Below are 20969 nucleotides of genomic sequence, written 5' to 3'. Positions count from 1 at the left end.
ACTAGGAATGGTCATTTTCTCATTTCAGATAGTAATGTGTGTAGTACAACTCAATTAGAACTTGGCAGAAATTAGGCTTCTGTTTGTCCAAGACTACATTGTTCATATTACAGATGTTTCCTCTTCAAGGAGTCTTAAGAACACTGGAATATTACTTTAGTTATGAAGTTATCTGAATTACACACAAATTCAACTACATTGTAAAGCTCATAGAGTTTAGTCTAACGTTTCACAACAGTACAGCACCTTGCTACACTTCCTGAAGTGAACTACTTTTCCAGAAATAAGAACTGTGCACAGAGGTAGGTTATAATGCATGCCTGTAATCTCAGCAATTCTGAGACAGAATCATCACCAGCTTGTGCTACAAAATGAGACTTTTTTTTTTGGTCAGTCCTGGGGCTTGGACTCAGGGCCTGAGCACTGTCCCTGGCTTCTTTTTGCTCAAGGCTAGCTCTGCCACATGAGCCACAGCGCCACTTCTGGCCATTTTCTGTATATGTGGTGCTGGGGAATTGAACCCAGGGCCTCATGTATACGAGGCAAGCACTCTTGCCACTAGGCCATATCCCCAGCCCAAAATGAGACTATTTCAAAAAACTACATATAAAGAAAGCACATGACGAACAGAAGAGAATAAAGAAGTAACTGTGAAACTCAAAAATTTTACCCAGAGTCCTTGCAAGATTATTTATAAAGAGAAAGATCCTTATCAAGGCCCACAAATAAGAAGGCTTACTGTATATTATTTCCCTTAAACAAGAGAACTTATGAAGTATACGTTCTGCCTTGTAATGATTTTAATAATCACAATTTGATTGATTAAAGGACTTAAGATAATATATATTAAAGGGGCCTAGAATATACAGGAAGGGGGTCTAGAAGTTTGCCTAAAAAGCCTAACATGGCCTTCTTGTAAGGTTGGCCTGTGGCCGCCATTTGGGATCCTGGATTTGAGAAAGGTTTCTTCATTCTCTCACAATAGTACAACTTTTAAACCATTGATGCAAACAATATGGTTTTTGCTTAATACCTGATGATTTCCTTCTGGAGTCTGTAATTTTGGTCTATGGCAGACAGAGGGTGCCTACATGATCAGTTCCCCAAAAGATTGGCACTGAATATCTAATGAACTTCCCTAGGAGACATTTCAGCATTTCACCAGCGTTGAAGCACATCCTATGGGCCTCCACTGGGAGAGGTCTCTTGGAAACTCATACCTGGTTTCTTCTGGACTTTCCCCAAGTGTCTTTACCCCTTGCTAATTTTGTTGCTTGTTCTCCTAATAACTCACAGCTGTAGTAGGACATACACTTAAATCTTGTGAGTCCTTGCCAATCAGTGGACACATGGAGATCCCTGACACAGGTGATATTTCTATACTATATATGTAAGTAGCCACTATCAACAATCTGCTTAAAATTTTGTGGGCTCTTTAGGATACAAAAGCTTTGGATTTGATTCTCAGCAGGCTCTGTTGAGTATGGTATCAGCAGGAAAGGGAAGGATGATTTTTTTTTTTTGCCAGTCCTGGGGCTTGAACTCAGGGCCTGAGCACTGTCCCTGGCTTCTTCTTGCTCAAGGCTGGCACTCTACCACTTGAGCCACAGCGCCACTTCGGCTTTTTTAATATATGAGGAATCGAACCCAGGGCTTCATGTATATAAGGCAAGCACTTTACCACTAGGCCATATTCCCAGTCCCTGAAATTTCTTTTGAAGGAGGGAGGTAGGTAAAGGAGGGGAATGACATTGTATGCATGGATGAAAATGTCATAAGGAACTCTCTTACCCTGTACAACTAATGTATGCTAATAAAATTGTTTAAAAGAAAAAAAAGACTTCGTGGCCTTTGGAGTTTTATTCTCCACTAGAGAGTAATAAAGTAAATTCCAAACACCTTGACCTTTGATGAAATAATGAATATTCTTTGTAAGTAATACTCACCGGGAACTCGAGCAGGAAAAGAATCAGGAGACCCTGCTCCAGCACCACCTTCTTCTTCATCTTCTTCAAATTCCAAATTCTCTTCCTCACCAGGTGCTAAAATTCTTCTATATGACAAAAAAATACAAAATGTAGTAAGCTATGATACTCAATATGTTAGTAAAGCCTCATAGCTACTCATTTTTCCAGGAAAGATGTTGATGTATTAGTATCAATGGCTCTATTGATGGTCATTGTTACCACTAATACCAATCATACAAATGCCATCAAAATTTGACATTAAAAAAGTATTTTTAAAAAGTTATAAATAGCTAATGAGAAGATAATATGGATATTTATTTTACCTTAATGGTACAGGCTGAACATCAAATGGAAATTCTTTATTATATGTAAGAATATTCTTTAGTACTAGAATAAAAAGATAAGTAAATATGAATTCTTCCATGAATTAAAACCAAATACTGCATCTTAAATGGCTAATTTTAGCCTTTTTTTTTTTTTACTATGTATACACTCCCCCTGGCCCTTCTCTCTGAAGGTATTAGAAAATGAACTCCCAAACAGTACAAGGTAGAGAGAGAGAGAATACCTCCTCCCTGTAGTATTTTAATTAAGACTGGTATCAAAAAAGATGACAATTGGAGAGAAATACATGAACACATGTTACTCTTTCTTTTTTTTTTTTTTTTTTTTTTTTTTGGCCAGTCCTGGGCCTTGGACTCAGGGCCTGAGCACTGTCCCTGGCTTCTTCCCGCTCAAGGCTAGCACTCTGCCACTTGAGCCACAGCGCCGCTTCAGGCCATTTTCTGTATATGTGGTGCTGGGGAATCGAACCTAGGGCCTCGTGTATCCGAGGCAGGCACTCTTGCCACTAGGCTATATCCCCAGCCCATGTTACTCTTTCTTGAATCAATTTGCCCTCAATAGTATCCTGTAGGCCAGTCTGGTAGCAACCAGATTACAATTTTTGTATTCCATTTATGATTTTATTATGAATACATTTATGTATTGACATAGACACAGAGAGTGGGATTTAGTCTCAAGAGAAGTCTTCACACATGACATTATGTCTTGGCTGTGGTCTATACTCCAATGGCTATATTCTGGAACATAAGCTTAGAGAAATATGTTCTACAATGCTTTTTATATTTGGAGAAATAACCTATGTAATTCAGTGTCTCATTTTTGCTCTTCTGAGTTCCTAGTAACTACCTGCAATGACATCAGAGCAAATTCACAGTATTAACATGCTACCCAAAAAGGCCCTGTTGTACTCAACCTTTGATTTTGAAGTTTAGAGCTAAAAGAGAAAGTGTTGTCATTACCAAAACACAGTAGAGAGGAATTATTTGAGTGTTTGGCATGTAGCTGCTACTCTTATAAAACCAAACAAACAATGACAATTGATGAAAGATTTTGTGAGACAATAGGAGAAAGAAATGAAGATTTTTATAGGAAGAGATAATAAATACCCAAGGAGGGGGCTGGGGATATATATATGGCCTAGTGGCAAGAGTGCTCGCCTCATATACATGAAGCCCTGGGTTCAATTCCTCAGCACCACATATATAGAAAAAGGCCAGAAGTGGCGCTGTGGCTCAAGTGGCAGAGTGCTAGTCTTGAGCAGAAAGAAGTAGCGACAGTGCTCAGGCCCTGAGTTCAAGGCCCAGGGCTGGCAAATAAATAAATAAATAAATAAATAAATAAATAAATAAATAAATAAATACCCAAGGATAATTTATAATCATTACAGTTATCCTTTGTTAGTATCTGTAACTTTTTTTTCCCTCTTTTGGCAATGTAAGGGTTGAAACTATATACTTGTGAATTCAAGGCAAGTGTTCTACCTCCAGGTCTCATCCTCAGACCTCTGAAGATTCTCAAATTTTGTTTGTAAACAAACAAACCTAACGAAAAATTGTGACTAAGAAGCCAAACTTCTAATCATTTTTTATTTTTAATTATTTTTATTATCTATAGTTGTAACGTGTGAGTGTGTGTGTGTGTGTGTGTGTGTATTGTGGAGGATGGAACCCAAGGCCTCTCATATGCTAGGCAAGAGGTCAACACTCCCAAACCTACAGTTGTAGTCTTACTTAAAGGCATCTATGTGCATTGGCATGGTTAGTCATAAAAGACCATGGATCATGATTCTGTTTATATAAAATGTTCAGATTAAGCAAATTTATAGGCAGAAATAAAATCAGAGGTTGACTAGAGATGGTAATCGGAGGATGAGGAAAAATGACTGATTGCTAATGAGTTAGGGTTTCTTTTCTTGGCCAGAATTGGGGCTTGAACTCAGGGCCTGAGCCACTGTCCCTGGCTTCTTTTTGCTCAAGGCTAGCACTCTGCCACTGGAGCCACAGCACCACTTCCGGCCTTTTTCTATATATGTGGTGCTGAGGAATCGAAGCCGGGGCTGCATGTATATGAGGCAAGCACACTTGCCACTAGGCCATATTCCCAGCCCAAAGTCCAGGGTTTCCTTTTTGTAGTGATGAAAAGTGTCCTAAAATAGCTGGTCATGATTACATAATTGTCAGTATACTAAAAAGATTAGAATGCATATTTTAAATTGATGAACTGTATGTAAGTGAATTATATCTCAATACAGAGAGCTGTTATGAAAATAATCTTACAAAAAATGAGAAAAGTCATCTTACACAAAGTATTTGTATTGCCTTTTTCAAAAGTCATCAAGTTTAACTGTAGGTACAAGAAAATGAGTTCATTAAAAATAAAAATTTGTAAATATTTTGTATTATTTGACTGACATTCTTATATACTGGAAATAGATAAACATTTTGAACATAAAATGATGCATCTAGTAACAAAAAGTTTCTTTTTGTTTTGTTTTTTGCCAGTCCTAGGGCTTGAACTCAGGGACTGAGCACTGTCCCTGGCTTCTTTTTGCTCAAGGCTAGCACTCTACCACTTGAGCCACAGCGCCACTTCCTGCTTTTTCTATATATGTGGTTCTGAGGAATCGAACCCAGGGCTTCACGTATACAAGGCAAGCACTTTACCACTAGGCCATATTCCCAGTGTAACTAAAAGTTTATGAGCTGGATTATACAAAGTAACCAAAACTATTAAAATGACAATTCTCCATAATTCTGGCCATATGCAGAACAGTATTTGGAAGAGATGGAATATGATAACTCTAGAAAAACCACCAGAATTACAACAAATTTGCTATGTGTTCTGATTTTTTTGTTGCTTTTCTCTACCACCCCTAGCAATAGAAATCAGATTCCTTGCAGCATAGGCTCTGGGTTCCTCCTTTGTGGCCTTTGCCTGTATTTACATTCACACTTCAATAGCTCAATAACAGAAGTTGTCTGGGAATTTTCAGGAAGTCTCTTTAGCTCCTTTACTTCTTATACAAGGCATGGAAACCTGTCTTGAGGTATCCTGAGATTCAGGCCCTGTTCAGTGACTAAAGGCTGAGGTAAAGAGCAAATCAAATCTACTTTTCTCTATTTACATAATTAAGTTTAAGGTGTAGAATCCTCTCTCAATGGAAGAATTCAGTCACAATCACCTCCATATCGTGGTCTATACTGCAAATATTTCTCCTAAGAGAACATTTCTTTGAACAACCCAGAAAGCTTTATTTGGCATTATCCTAACCACCAAAATATTTGAAGGAACTCCTTTAGTTTAAGAAGTTTTTAAGAAGAGAAGAGAAATGGAGACAAAGAGTAAATATTTTGTAGTTTTGCCTTCATGGGGAGTCTGTAGTTTCCAAAGAAATGTAATGTAAATGGCATCAACAATGGTAACTTTATATTCTCTATTCTACTGTAAATGTCTGTTATAGTAAGTATAGTCTTATAAAAGCCATCAAGACAAAATAAAGTCTATTTATGTGTTTAGACCAGACCTCGGGCTTGAATTCAGCCTGGGTGCTATCCTTGAGCTTTCTTTGATCAAGGCTAGTGTTCTACCACTTGAACCTCAGTGGCACTTCCAGCTTTTTGGTGATTAATTGGAGATAATTGTCTCACAGACCTTCTTGCCAAAGCTTCCTTCAAACCATGATCCTCAGTTCTTAAGTCTCTTGATCAGCTTTACAAGCATGAATTGTGGATGCCCACCTTACTTATTCATTTTTGTATGCCACTACTGGGGTTTGAACTCAAAGCCTCAGGTTCTTGCTCATTTTTACCACTCATGGTTGGTGTTCTATCACTTGACACATCTCTACTTTCAGTTTTCTTTTTTCCCCCTGGTAAATTAGAGATACGAGTTTCAGGGATTTGTCTGCTTGGGCTGATTTTGAATCGCAGTTCTCAGGACTCTGCCTCTTGAGTTGCTAGGCTTATAGGCATGAAGCCATTGGCACCCAGCAAGGCTAATATATGTTCAATGAAATACAACCTCAAATGTCTTAGAAATGAAGGTAAAATCCAAACTATAGTTACTATGAACATTGCAGGAATTAAAAGAGCACTAAAAAGATCACACAGGACTACATACTATGAGAAACAAGTCTAACTACCATCTCTGCTAGTGATAAGGAGCCATTTTCCTAAAGTAGTACTACTAACAAAATTTAAGATGAACACTTACTTGGTTCTAGCTTCTTCAGGTCCTCCAGTTTAAATTCTTCTTGGGACTGTGTAGACTAAATTTAAAATATGCACATTATATCTTTTTACTACATTGATTTCACTATACCCTATGTCTGTTAAATAACAAAAACAAAATACTCAAAATGAATTCATTTCTTGATTCCAAAGTAGATAATGACAAATTTTTTTTTGCTTTTGTATTCTTGGAACATTCGGGCTACAAGTAACAGAAAAAACTAAAGTTATATCTTTTATTTCTACAGTTTATAAATATAAGTGATACAATTTAAGCATGAGATTAACCGATGAATTCCTATCAATTGCCATAGAAACCTAAGACAATATTGTTTGGGGCACGATTGTCTAATGTTTCAGAAGAAAAATTTATTCTTCTTGTGTTAGGAAAAGAACAACAAAATCTCTACCTGTAAAGCTGCACTTCGCAATTCCAAGCATGTTGCAATTTTGCCTATGGTTTTCTGTAGGAAAAAAAATGCTATAATTACAAAATTATTTTAACTGTTGTTACAATCAAGTTAATTTTTTGTTTGTTTGTTTCTGGTGAGTTGTGGGGCTTGAACTCAGGGCTTGGGCACTGTTCCTGAGCTATCAGGGCCTGGGCACTGTTCCTGAGCTATTTCACTCAAGACTAGCACTCTACTACTTTTGAACCTTAGAGCCACTTCTGGGGAGTCTCATGGACTTTCCTGCCTGAGCTGGCTTTGAACGGTGATACTCAGATCTCAGCCTCCTGAGTAGTTAGGATTACAGGCATGAGCCAATGGCACCCAACACAATCAAGTTAATTTTTTTTTTTTTTTTTTTTTTGCCTGTCCTGGGCCTTGGACTCAGGGCCTGAGCACTGTCCCTGGCTTCTTCCCGCTCAAGGCTAGCACTCTGCCACTTGAGCCACAGCGCCGCTTCTGGCCGTTTTCTGTATATGTGGTGCTGGGGAATCGAACCTAGGGCCTCGTGTATCCGAGGCAGGCACTCTTGCCACTAGGCCATATCCCCAGCCCTCAAGTTAATTTTAATTGATCAAAGGTCTATAATGCATTTGAACAAGTTAAATATTATTTCTTTCTATCACCTTGCAGACTTTAGAGAAACAAAGGGTTGAGGAAGAGACATTGATCATATATTCTCTTCTAACATCTTATGCCACAATCAATTCTAAGTCAAGTCTGCATTGGTTAACCATGCATTAAGTTAACCATGCATGAACCATGCATGAAGCCCTGGGTTCGATTCCTCAGTACCACATAAACAGAAAAAGCCAGAAGTGTCACTGTGGCTCAAGTGCTAGAGCACTAGCCTCGAGCAAAACAAACTCAGGGACAGTGCCCAGGCTCTGAGTTCAAGCCCCAGGACTGGCAAAAAAGGAAAGAAGGGAGGGAGAGAGAGAGGGAGGGAGGAAAGAAGGGAAGGAGGGAGGGAGGGAGGGAGGGAGGGAGGGAGGGAGGGAGGGAGGGAGGGAGGGAGGGAGGGAGGAGAGGAAGGAAGGAAGCAAGGAAGGAAGGAAGGGAGGGAGGGAGGGAGGGAGGGAGGGAGGGAGGGAGGGAGGGAGGGAGGAAGGGAGGAAGAGAGGAAGGGAGGAAGGGAGGAAGGGAGGAAGGGAGGAAGGGAGGGAGGAAGGGAGGAAGGGAGGAAGGCGGGCATATGGAGGTTCCTCAAAATAGACCTACACACAATCCAGCAGTCCTACTCCTAGGTATATTATTAGGCAAAACAAATGAAATCAATTTGTCTAAAGAGACATCTATACTCTCACACTCACTGGCAAAAAAACTACCATTATGCTAAGTACCAAGTTAAGAGGCGGCTGGAGGAGTAGAACAGAGGGAGTACTAGTTACAGTTAGAAAGCAGCAAGAAGTTCTGGTGTGCCATAGCAGTGGATGACTATGAATAATGATATACAATTCAAAAAGTTAGTTACCAAGTTGTTAATATAAAGAAATGGTAGACCACTGAGTAGATGTTTAACTTCACTGAAATGTGATACAATGTATTCATGTGTCAAAATATCATTGTCTCATTCGTATACATAATTTTTGTTTTATCTCTGTTACAAATTAAATAATTAAACATTAGAATTAAGAAATTAAAAATAATAACAAGAAACTTTCGAAAGAGAAAACAATGAAAGAGGATTTCTTAAGCAATGAAAGAGAATATAACATGTCCCCTCTTCAGCTCTTTTCTCTATAAAGCCTGAAATAAACCAAAAGACTTAGCACAGTGGTATGATACCTTCGACTTTAAGTTGACCCTAACATATTTAAATTGTTGGGAATACTAAGCAAAATCAGTATTTCCAATAGACAGTGGCAAATTGTACACAATGAGCTACAAAATTGATGTTAATGGTAGGATATAGTCCTTGCTAATTTCTTTTTTCATTGCATGAGAAAAGACACATACGGAATCTAATAACAGAAAACAAAGGGCTGGGAATATGGCCTAGTGGCAAGAGTGCTTGCCTCCTATACATGAAGCCCTGGGTTCGATTCCTTAGCACCACATATATAGAAAATGCCAGAAGTGGTGCCATGGCTCAAGTGGTAGAGTGCTAGCCTTGAGCAAAAAGAAGCCAGGAACAGTGCTTAGGCTCTGAGTTCAATCCCCAGGACTGGCAAAAAAAGAAAGAAAGAAAGAAAACAAAGACACACATTTCTATAGACTTCAACAAAGAGAGTCCTTCTATTTACATATGCTAAAGAAACAGAATAAGATTTATTTTTAGGAAGCAAGTCCCAAAGACAGGTAGGTTTCTAAAAATTAAAGAGGTTAGAAAACTGTCAGGGCTCCAAGCTCAAGAAGAATGTAGGTAGGAAAGTAACATGGAATGGGGGATCTGGTGGGAGGAAACAGTCGTTCTGAAACCAGCGTTCCATGATCAGCTAGGAATCTCTAGTGGTAAGGCCCATGGGAGGTTTCTGAACAGGACTCTGTCAGATCTGTGTTTAAAGAAGACCATTGTGAGCTGATCTGAGTGTGTACTATTCAAGATCTCAGCTATTTGGAGGTCTAAGGTAGGAGGGATAATTCAGGACCAGCCTGGAAAACAGCAAGATTATCTCAAAAATAGAAAAACAATGCAGACTGTCATCACAAAAGTATACAAAGCATACATAAGAGATTAATAACTGAAATGATCAAGCAGGCAGCAGAATTTTGCCCAACAAGACTTTTAGACCTTCCAAAAAAGGTATTTCTTAAGTGTGGTTAGAAACAAATCCAGACTAGTGAAGTATGTATGCACAATGTTCTCAATGCCTCACAACAAGGGAATCTTCCCCCCCAAATGACATATTTTTCTAATTGTACTGATAAACTTGCAAAAGTTCAGTAAACTGGACCTGGTGGGTTTCTCGTTGGTTAATTTTTCTGGGAAGTAAATGAGGAGTGAAAGGGATCAAGTATTGCCCTGATCCCTAGGGGTCAGGTAGTGGGTCAAGTATGGCATCTGTTACAAACAGCTGGACAGCAACTCAAACTAAGCCACAATTAGCAAGACAGGCTCCCCAGCCAGGGAGTAAGGAACAATATTTAACCAGTTCTACAACATTTAAGAATTCAGCTTAATTCAAAATTTCCAAAAATTTGCATTTAGAGATTATATCTGAAAATACTTGTACTACTAAATGCAAAAGTATTCAAAATGCTCCTAGATTTATCATACTCTGAAACAGCTATTCTGTATGTCAGTATTTTCGTCATAAAATGTAATATCCTCAAATATGTCACTTAATTTTGACAATACTAGTAAATAATTTTAAGTGTAAATCTAATGAAATAATGATGGTGATGACAGTAACTACTGAGTATTTTCTCAGTAACAAGCCCTCTTAAGTGATTTACAAACATTAATTCATTTAACCCTCATGATAACTCTAAGTAAGACACAAGTGTTTTATTGGTGTGAAAACTGAAGAACAGAGAAATTCTGAAACTCATCCTAAACACACTAATGCCTTCTATATAACATACTAAGATGTATCTATATAACATACTAAGATGTACAACAAATTCTACATTTATATTATTGTATTAGCTATAATTTCTTGTTTTAAAATGAATTTTTTAAAAAGAATTTTCTGTGTTAAAATGTATCAGTGAATTAATCTTTGAAACTAGTAGCTAACATCTTATCCTTCTTTACTACAAAATCCATTTAATTGCATACTTTAAAAATTCAGATACATTTTAGCTTAACAAGTATGAGCCTACCAATAAACTATTTTATATTTAGGCATTTCTTCAAGTTAAGCAGAAGTACTCAACTATGGCAAAATACCAAGAGGCATTATTCATAGCTATTTTAAGGAACCACACCCAACTTCAGTATTAAAAAAGGAATGAAACACTATCATCGCAGCATCAGCAATAACTTTTAAAACATGTAAAATTTTTCAATGCCAGAATCAAGTGCTTGCTACTGAAATATTTTCACATTTCTTAGAAATAAAAATGATCAAGAAACTCAAGTTCACACATACCAGGGTACACAAACCTAAGTACTGACTAATAATTAACATGCATTAAGGCTAAGAACAAGCCACCTATGATTCCAGCACGTGGGAAGCTGAGGTAGAAGGACTGTAAGTTCAAGTCCAGCCTTGGGTTGTCAGGCTGATGAAAAAAAAAGCTTAATGTTAAGAAAACTTAAAACTTTGACAACTCATCGAAATCAATTGCTCATCTATAAAAAAGTGCTACAGAAATAGAAAGCAAAATTTCAAATATGGGCTATTTCATGTAGGCATTGCTAGGGAAATTAATAATTCAAAAATCAGTTAAAGGAAAAGAAGAAATGAAAATAGACAAAGAGTTGAATTAATTTTGCTAAAAGGTATTCAACCTATGTAAGAAAAGATAAGTTAAAATACACATGAAGTAGTATAGTTTCACTTAATCCAGATTTGATTTAAATAGGCTCTGTCTGGCTGGAAAGGAAGGGAGGTGGAGTTAGAAAAGGGTGAGGTTCTGATAAAATGCAAAACAAGACAACGGTGACCAGAATATAGCTGGAATTCTCATTAATACCAAAAATTAACTCAAAACAGAGGAAAGCTTTCGAAGTGTTATGATATGAGATGTTCTTTTCTGTCCAGAAACTTACATGAGAAAGTCTATTACACCAAAGCAGAGAATTCAATGGAGTGAAAGTTCTTGGCAGCTTTCTCGTTGGCTACCAAACCCAGTGGTTATAATGACAAAACTATTGAGAACGGAAATGAGTTAAGTGAACTCTTCATGAAGACAAGCTATTAAGAAGCATAAACGTATTCTAAACCAGAATTTGAGAACATTAAGAATAAAAAATAAATAAACGTAGTAACATCCATTCATAAGACTAGTAGTTCTTTACAAAGTAAATTTAATAAAGAGACAGCATTCAAAACTTACATTAATAATCTATTATCTGACAATAAATGTATCCATCAAATTATCTTTGAGAACTCACTGTGAGCCAGAAAGAAAAAAGTTCCACCAAGTTTCATAAAGAAACTGGGCAGCATGGTGGCAAATACTTGTAATCCCAGCTATTTAGAGGTAGAAATAAGAACATAAGTATTTGAGGTAAGAGGTTGGCAGGGAAAGAGACCCTAGCTGCAAAACAATTAAAGCAAAAAAAGAAAAGAAAAAAAGAGGGCAAGAGAGAAAAAAGAAATTACTTTATTGAGGGAGGAGGTAACAAGTTTGACAAGAAATGTATTCACTACCTTACATATATAACTGTAACCCCTCTACAAATCACCTTGACAATAAAAATTTTTTGAAGAAAGTACTTTATTTATTTATAGTTTTTAGTTCTAAATTTTGGTGCTATTAAGGTTAACTGTGGTGATGCACACCTGTACTCTCAGCCACTTAGAAGGCAGCTCTCAATCCAAAGTTAGCTGGGACAAAAAGTTAGAGAAAACCACCTCTATCAACAAGTGGAGTGTAGTAGTCCATGCCTATAATCTCAGCTATGTGGGAAATGTAAGTAAAAGAATCACAGAAGTCCAGGCCTAGGCAAAAAGCTCAACCTTGTTTGAAAAGTAACTGAAGAAAAAGTCCTGGAGGTATGGTTTGAGTAAACATCTGTCTAGCAAGCTTGAAGCTCTGAGTTGTAATACTAGAGAGAAAGAGAGAGAGAGAGAGAGAGAGAGAGAGAGAGAGAGAGAGAGAGAGAGAGAGAGAGAGAGAGAATATATGCTATTACTATCAGAACACGGAAGAAAGTAACAGAATACAATTTAACTTTTTTTTTTTTTTTTGGCCAGTCCTGGGCCTTGGACTCAGGGCCTGAGCACTGTCCCTGGCTTCTTCCCGCTCAAGGCTAGCACTCTGCCACTTGAGCCACAGCGCCGCTTCTGGCCGTTTTCTGTATATGTGGTGCTGGGGAATCGAACCTAGGGCCTCGTGTATCTGAGGCAGGCACTCTTGCCACTAGGCTATATCCCCAGCCCCAATTTAACATTTTTAAAAAATATTTAAAACAAGGTAATAAAAACTCTCCTTTTTTTTGAGGAAAATAATTTGAGATTTGTCTCAGCCTTATTTACCAAACAAAGCATTTCACTAATTTTGTAACAACAGTTTGTACTAAAATTTCTCATGCTCTTCACAACACTAGGCTCAATGAAATGGTTTATCAAGGGAAGAGAGGAACTTCCAAAAGTACATTTAAAAAATACTGCACACTCAAACCCTTTCTGGATTTTCTAAACACTTCCTAGCTTAGACCTCTGAAATCTTTTGCCCTAAATGACATTCAACAAGGGCTATATGTCAGTCTGAGTTTTCTGGCCTTCTGTGAGTACATCACTTGTATTTTTAAAGAAAATGAAGCTTTTAAATGCCTATAACTTACTGTATATGAATAATATAGTTCCAAGATCAAGGAATAAAAGGCAGGCACAAGTGTTCTTTGGAATCACAACTAGCAGACACAAAAGCTTCTGAAACAAGGATTATAAATAATACATACCTCAGAAATTAGGCTTCCAGGAAATCAGGAGGTGCAGACTACTTCAAAGGCAAGGGTCATTAAGAGATTTAGGGGAAAGATACCTTTGAAGGTCATTTTATATATAAAGAAATTCAAGCCCAGAGCCAGAGCCAGAATGTAAGACTCTAGTCTTCTATCTCCAGATCTCAGCTCTCACCTCTGTGTCATGTTGCCTCCCAGTCCTTTGGGAGCACAAGATCTGGTAGTATTTCAAACAAAAGATAAGCCATGTGGCTACTAAGGAATAGCTATCTATTAAAGAATACATAGCATTCATTATTAAACACTAGCTTTGCCCTCAGAAAGTTAAAGATAATTACAAAAGAGGTAAACTTTTTTTTAGTATAATAATATGAATGACTCATTTCCTGATGGTATATATATTTTCAAAAATATTGAAGTATTATTACAGACTTAAAGACTTAATACTGGGTGTCAATGGGTCATGTCCCTAATCCTAGGGGCTTAGGAAGCTGAGATCTAAGGATTGTGGTTTAAGGCCAGCCCAGGCAGGAAAGTCCATGACACTCATCTCTAATTAATCACCAAAAATCTGGAAGTGGATATGTGGCTCAAATGGTAGAGTGCTAGACTTAAAAAAAAAAAAACCACACACACACACAAAACAGCTCAGGGACAGTGAATTCAGGCCCTGAGTTCAAGCCCCAGGATTGATATTCGAGACACAGACACAGGACACTCATAGAAAAGGCCTTGAGGTATATCACACACTCTCCCTCCCCCCCCCCCCGCCCCACACCACACAACACACACACACACTCGGTGGATAACAAACAACATTAATGGTATTTTTTAAAATTTAGTGTGCTTTTGGAGATTAAATTATCTCTGAGGTCATGTGACTTACAAGTCCTATTCCTTTGCAAGAGATAATGAAGACAAAACACACAACTAACTCATAGTGAATAGGTGACTAAACACAGGCTCTTGGAACTAGAGGTAAGGCTCAAGGGGTAAAGCACCTGGATGAAACAGCTCCAAGAAAACGAAGACTCTGTGTTCAAACCACAGTAATGATACACAAAAAATAACCATAACTGGGCTCATTAAATTTTTAAATTCCCCCTTTTCATTTTATTTCCAGATTTGTAGTATACCTTCTTAACTATTTATATACCTGGTTATATAATATTTGGCTCATAAAAATTTAGAGTAATACCTAATGTTAGGTAAAATATAATCAATATGACCTTTTTAACTAATTAAAACAGTTTTCGTTTAATTTTTTTATTTAGTAGATCTAAAAGAACCCTTTTCATATGGAATCAGATATATCAAGAAATTTATTTTATGGTACCTTCTGTTCTTCTGTGAATTCTGAATTGTTGTGTTGAGCTTGGGCCTCTTTTTGTAGATGTCTTGCTAATCTGTTAAGAAGAAAAGGTTCATGAGAATTGGAAGAAAGCAAACTATCTCAACTATAACAAGGTGAAGCAATTTAAATCTTTAAAACACTGTGACTTACAATAATACTTTGTTCTTTTCTTTTTTTTCCCCCAGTCCTGGGCCTTGGACTCAGGGCCTAAGCATTGTCCCTGGCTTCCTTTTGCTCAAGGCTAGCACTCTGCCACCTGAGCCACAGCGCCACTTCTGGCCATTTTCCATATATGTGGTACTGGGGAATTGAACCCAGGGCTTCATGTATACGAGGCAAGCTCTCTTGCCACTAGGCTATATTCCCAGCCCTAATACTTTGTTCTATTTTCAAAGTATAAGTCCACATTACCCTTTTGTCAGACTCTAGTCACAAAGATGATAAGAATAAGATACAATACTTTCATGCTGTTTCACTGGAACACATTTCAGCTCTAGTAAGTAAAAACAGAATTCTAAAGCTGGAAAGAATCTCAAAGGACATCTAATCCCACTTTTAGTATGTATGATTTTCTTCTGTAACCAGACCAATACATAATTGTACAGATTCTACTTAAACACTTCCAGTGAGCACAATAATGGTATCAACCAGAGATACTTTATCAGTCTATCATTAATCTGCTGCTTAATCCAAACCCCAATTACTGCCAAGACAAAGTGATAATACTCTATCAAGACATATTTTGGAAACATTTTCATGAGAAAAACAAGTCTTCCATCAATCAGAAACAAAAACTATTGCTTGACCAATTATCATTATACTTAAAAACAGCAACAAGGCTTCAGGTAAATTTTCAAGGATGGATCTGTGTTACTACTAGTCTAAACTCATCAATAAAGAACAAAAGCTCACTTATTTGCTCCCTCCCTCTCCCTTCATTCCCTCTCTCTCTTCTTCATCTTTTTTCTTGGGGGGGGGGTTATTGGAGGGGGCTCATACTTGCTAGACAAGCACTCTACCTTTTTTGAGCCATAGCCCCAACCTATCAAAGCTATTTCAGAGATAGCAAAAACTAAAGGACTATAAAGGACTGGCGGTTGGACAGATAAATAATAAAACACCAATTTTAAGCAAAGGATTTGAACATTTTTGGAAAGAGAAAAATGAACAGTATGCACATGAAGAGATACAATATTAGGTTAGGGAAATGTATGTCAAAGCATGAGATACTACTTCACATCCATGTGGATGGATGGATATAATTTTAAAAATAAAAATGAGAAGAATGGAAAAAATGGAACCTTCATGCATTGCTGATGGAATGATGTCAAATACTGTTCCTCTGAAAATGAAAGAATTACCATGATAATCCAGAACCTTTAAATTCCTAGATATACTTCAGAGAAGTAAAAATGTTATGCTCATACAAACCACCTGTATTCACAAATGTTACAGTAACACTATTCAAAATAGCTAAAAAGTGGGAATAATCAAAATGTCCATCAAGTGATAAACAAGATGTGGCATACCCATTCAGCAGAATATTATTAGGTCATAAAGAGGGATGAAATTTATGTTACAATAAGGAATGAACTCCAAAAATACAACAACAGCCAGGTACCAGTAGCTTATGCCTATAATCCTAGCTATGCAGGAGACTAAGATTTGAAGATTGTAGTTCAAAGCCAGCTGGTAGGAAAATCTGTGAAACTCTCATCTTTAACCATCAAAAAAAAAATTTTTTTAAGTGCAAAGTGGAACTGTGGTTCAACTGGTAGAACACTAGTCTTGAGCAAAAAAGTTCAAGGATAGCACCTAGACTCTTAGTTCAAGCCATAGGCCTGGCATACACAGGCACGCACACGCGCGCACCTCCCCCCCCCCCACACACACACAAAAAAAACCCCAGAAAATTATGACAAATACAGATGATATTATATGATTCCATTCACATAAAATGTTCAAAATATTCAATCTATAGAGGCAAAAAGAGGTTAGTGGTTGTCAGGAAATGGGGGTATTTGAACTAAGACTAAATATGGAGTTTCTTCGGAGGATGATGGAAAACTAATGTTTAGAATTGGAGGCAGTGGGCTGGGGATATAGCCTAGTGGCAAAAGTGCCTGCCTCGGATACACGAGGCCCTAGGTTCGATTCCCCAGCACCACATATACAGAAAATGGCCAGAAGCGGCGCTGTGGCTCAAGTGGCAAGAGTGCTAGCCTTGAGCGGCAAGAAGCCAGGGACAGTGCTCAGGCCCTGAGTCCAAGGCCCAGGACTGGCCAAAAAAAAAAAAAAAAAAAAAAAGAATTGGAGGCAGTGATGCTGCACAAAATAGTGAACACACTAAAAAAAATCCTCAACTATACCTTTGTGAGTTTTATGTTATGTGATACTGATCTCAATTTTAAAAGTTTCAGGGTAAAAACTAGCAAAAGAATTTAATTCTCACATATATTATTTGGGGTGGGAAATAAAGACAGGAATATAAAGCACAGCAAGTGTTAGCCATTGCACTGACACAACTGAAGACATTTAAAAAAATCAAAACACAGAACAAAACAACCACTACCACCAACAAAAGTGCGGGGCTGGGGATATGGCCTAGTGGCAAGAGTGCTTGCCCTCATATACATGAAGTCCTGGGTTCAATTCCCCAGCACCACATATACAGAAAACGGCCAGAAGTGGCGCTGTAGCTCAAGTGGCACAGTGCTAGCCTTGGGCAAAAGAGAAGCCAGGGATGGCAGTCTAGGAAATGCAAGCTCATCTTTAGGATGGCTATAAAAGAATCACAACATTTGGCTAGGATGGCTCCACCATGTTAATTAATTAAATAGTTCCTCTCCATAATAATCTCTCCAAAAATGTAAAAAAGTCATGTGTGTGTATATTTGTATATGCTCTCCACAAGACAAGGCTCCATTCCCTTTACTCTGCTTTCTTTCTAACTCTTGCTATCACCAAAAGGAGTACTTTACAGAAATCTACAGTTTCATTGTCCTTAGCAAATAAGCTATGAACTTAAGGAAGTTACAGGGTGACAAGATTCTCTACTTGAGTAATTCTACACATAATTTGCTGATTGTAGCTACCAATTGACCGAAGTAGGGTCAATGTTAGAAAAAAAAAAGTATAGAAAGAGTTTACTCTTGCTTAAAGTAAGCAGGAGAGAGGATACTACAGTTTTTAAGATCTAGGCAACAGATTAAGTGAAAAATATTGTAAAAATCAGACTTGTATCCAGAACATACAAAGAACTCCTACAACCCATTAGGGCAAAAGATAATTCAAAAATTAGGCAAGAGATTTGAACAGACACATCACAAGAAATTTAGAGAGGGAATGTAAGTATACGAGAAAACACTCACTATCATGAGATAGTGAGTCTAACTCTCAGAAAGACAGATAAGCCACATGCGGTGGCTCTCACCTTGCTACTCAGGAGGCTAAGATCTGAGGATCGAGGTTAAAAGTGAGACCAGGCAGGAAAGTTCGTGAAACTTTTATCTCCAATTAACTACCAGAAAACTGAAAGTGGTGCTGTGGCTCAAAGTGGTAGAGTATTAGTGTTGAGCTGAAGAGCTCAGAGACAGTGCCCAAGCCCTGAGTTCAAGCCCCTTTGACCAACAACAAGGAAGGGAGGGAGGGAGGGCGGGAAGGCAGATAAGGAGACAGGCAGGCAAGCAGGAAAGCAGGCAAGCAATGATATTTTCCTTAAAGTTATATATTTGACACATAAATGGACATGTTTAATTTTAACTCTGTTGTACAACCATTTAAAGATGAAGAAGTAAAAAAACAGTTACATATTTAACATACAACCCAGCAATTGCACTCAGTGGTATCTAATAAAAAGGAAAATGTATGGTCACATAAAGAATTGCATGTGAATGCTTAGGGTAGTGTTAATGATACTCAAAATTAAAATGTCAACGAACTAGTAATGGATGTACAAAATGCAGTGTAGCTATACAACACAGTATAGGTCACTAATGAAAAGGAACAAAATACTGATAAATGCTACATGGATCAACTTAGAAGCACTTTGCTAAATGAGTCATGTGCAAAAGGTTATGTTATTCAAATTACATGAAGTGTTCAGAAAAGACAAATCTATACACAGAATCTAAAATAATGGCTGTCTGGAACTAGAATGGGAATATGGAGTAGCTGTGAATGGGAACAGGTATCTTTTATGGGTGATACAGATGTTCTAAAACTTGATGGGTTTAACTAAAGAATCATTCAATTAACTGGGTACCAGTGGATCACACCTGTAATCCCAGATACTCAGGAGGCTGAGACCTGGAGGATCTCAGATCCAAGCCAGCCTGAGAAGAAAAGTCTACAAGACTCCATGTCAATTAACCAGCAAATAGCTGGGCTGGAGATGAAGCTCAAGTACTAGAACATCAGCAGTGAGGAAGAAAGCTGAGTGAGTACCAGGCCTTCAAGTCAAAGGCCAGGAACCAATATACTTACATCCATACACATATCCATATTCCATTAAACTATGCATTTAAAATTGATGAATTTCACAGTATATTAATTATGCCTGAGTTTGTTAAAAATACTTTTTAAGCCTTAGCAAAAACTTTTTTTAAATCATGAAAGATAGTTTAAGTAGGACCTGGTTTTGCTCACTGATGGAGAATCAACTTGCTCTGAATACCAGTTGAACAAATAAAAGAGGTGACATTCTACTTGTAATAGAGATTAAGTTGTGAAATATACTTCTCTATGGGTTCCTCCCACTCTACCTTAAAGTACCTACAACTACCCTAAGACTGCTCTTAAGGGAGGGTCTTAAATATATTCTAAACACACAAACAAGTGAGGGATGGAAACTCCACATCATTCTAATGATGCAGAAACTCGTGCATCCCAAACTATCACTGACTTAGAGAAAGACCAAGTTTGAGGCTGAGCAAGTTTCTATTTCACTATACAAGTTAGTAGTCATGTACGCCCAGGTGGCTGGAAGAGATGATCTGCTCAATGGAAATATTTTAAACATTGGCCCTGTATATCTTAGATAAAAATTTTCACCTAATCTCTTTTAATATTTTATAGCATTTTAGCATCCACTCCTTAATGCTTCACAGCATACTCCTAAATATAGTTATGCAATATCTAAACAATTATGCATTCAGAATCCAATATTACTCTGGATATTAAGAATAGAACAGGGCTGGGGATATGGCCTAGTGGCAAGAGTGCCTGCCTCATATACATGAGGCCCTGGGTTCGATTCCCCAGCACCACATATACAGAAAATGGCCAGAAGTGGCGCTGTGGCTCAAGTGGCAAAGTGCTAGCCTTGAGCAAAAAGAAGCCAGGGACAGTGCTCAGGCCCTGAGTCCAAGCCCCAGGACTGGCCAAAAAAAAAAAAAAAGAATAGAACAGACACCATCCTTTTCCACCTCCATCCACCCTCCAAGAACTTACATTCTGGAAAAGAGAGAAATTAAAAAATAAATACATAAAATACATTTTACATCATCACCAGTGCCATGGATACAAATGAAGGAGGATGGGAGGAGGGGGGTAAGGTTGCTAGATTGAGATGCAGGGAGTGAAGGGTGGCTAGGAGGCTTTACAATTTTAAATAGGCGGCCAGAGGGAGTCTTGCTAAAGAAGTAATGTTTGAATACTCCAGAAGTAGGTGGCCAAACAACCTGAACAGATAATAGGGGACAGTAGTGTTCCAGAAAGAATACACAAGTTCTGAAGTGTGCTTTGGGAAACATTTTCTGTTAGTATTTTGGAATTGCAATATTCAAGTCTAAAACATTCTATTAAACTTTGAGTGCAGAAATCCAATTTTGTTGAGTTGTAACTCCAGTCCTCCTGTTTGATGATGAAATTGTATAAGGTACAGCATTCTAACATGATATTAGTGTGTACCATCTCTCCAATGTCCCCCTCCCTCCATAAACCAGTTCCTGAACCTTTGTATAACTACCTACACCATTAGAACTCTTAATTATCTTAGTCTTTTTGCTTCACTCTTAATATCCAGCTAGGAAGAAAATCCTGTCAGCAATTGTGCACTGAGTGATCCCCAACCAGGGAGGCCCTGGCTGAAATCTTTCCTCTCAA

General features: G+C 37.8%; 1 protein-coding gene across 1 annotated transcript in view; it reads right to left on the bottom strand.

Annotated features, from left to right (window-relative positions):
• Positions 1-20969, bottom strand: part of Aida (axin interactor, dorsalization associated) — a 34320-nt gene that overhangs the window by 10209 nt on the left and 3142 nt on the right. Inside the window, exons 2-6 of the mRNA XM_048356425.1 lie at positions 14847-14916; positions 6952-7005; positions 6525-6579; positions 2291-2354; positions 1947-2053 (exon numbers count right to left, since the gene is read on the bottom strand). Coding sequence (XP_048212382.1) covers positions 1947-2053; positions 2291-2354; positions 6525-6579; positions 6952-7005; positions 14847-14916 — 350 coding nt within the window. The remainder of the gene's footprint in view (positions 1-1946; positions 2054-2290; positions 2355-6524; positions 6580-6951; positions 7006-14846; positions 14917-20969) is intronic.

The sequence above is a fragment of the Perognathus longimembris genome, chromosome 11, assembly GCF_023159225.1.
Source record: "Perognathus longimembris pacificus isolate PPM17 chromosome 11, ASM2315922v1, whole genome shotgun sequence".
Lineage (NCBI taxonomy): Eukaryota > Metazoa > Chordata > Mammalia > Rodentia > Heteromyidae > Perognathus > Perognathus longimembris.
Note: the sequence above shows the minus strand (reverse complement) of the source record. Positions and strands in the feature narration are given on the sequence as shown.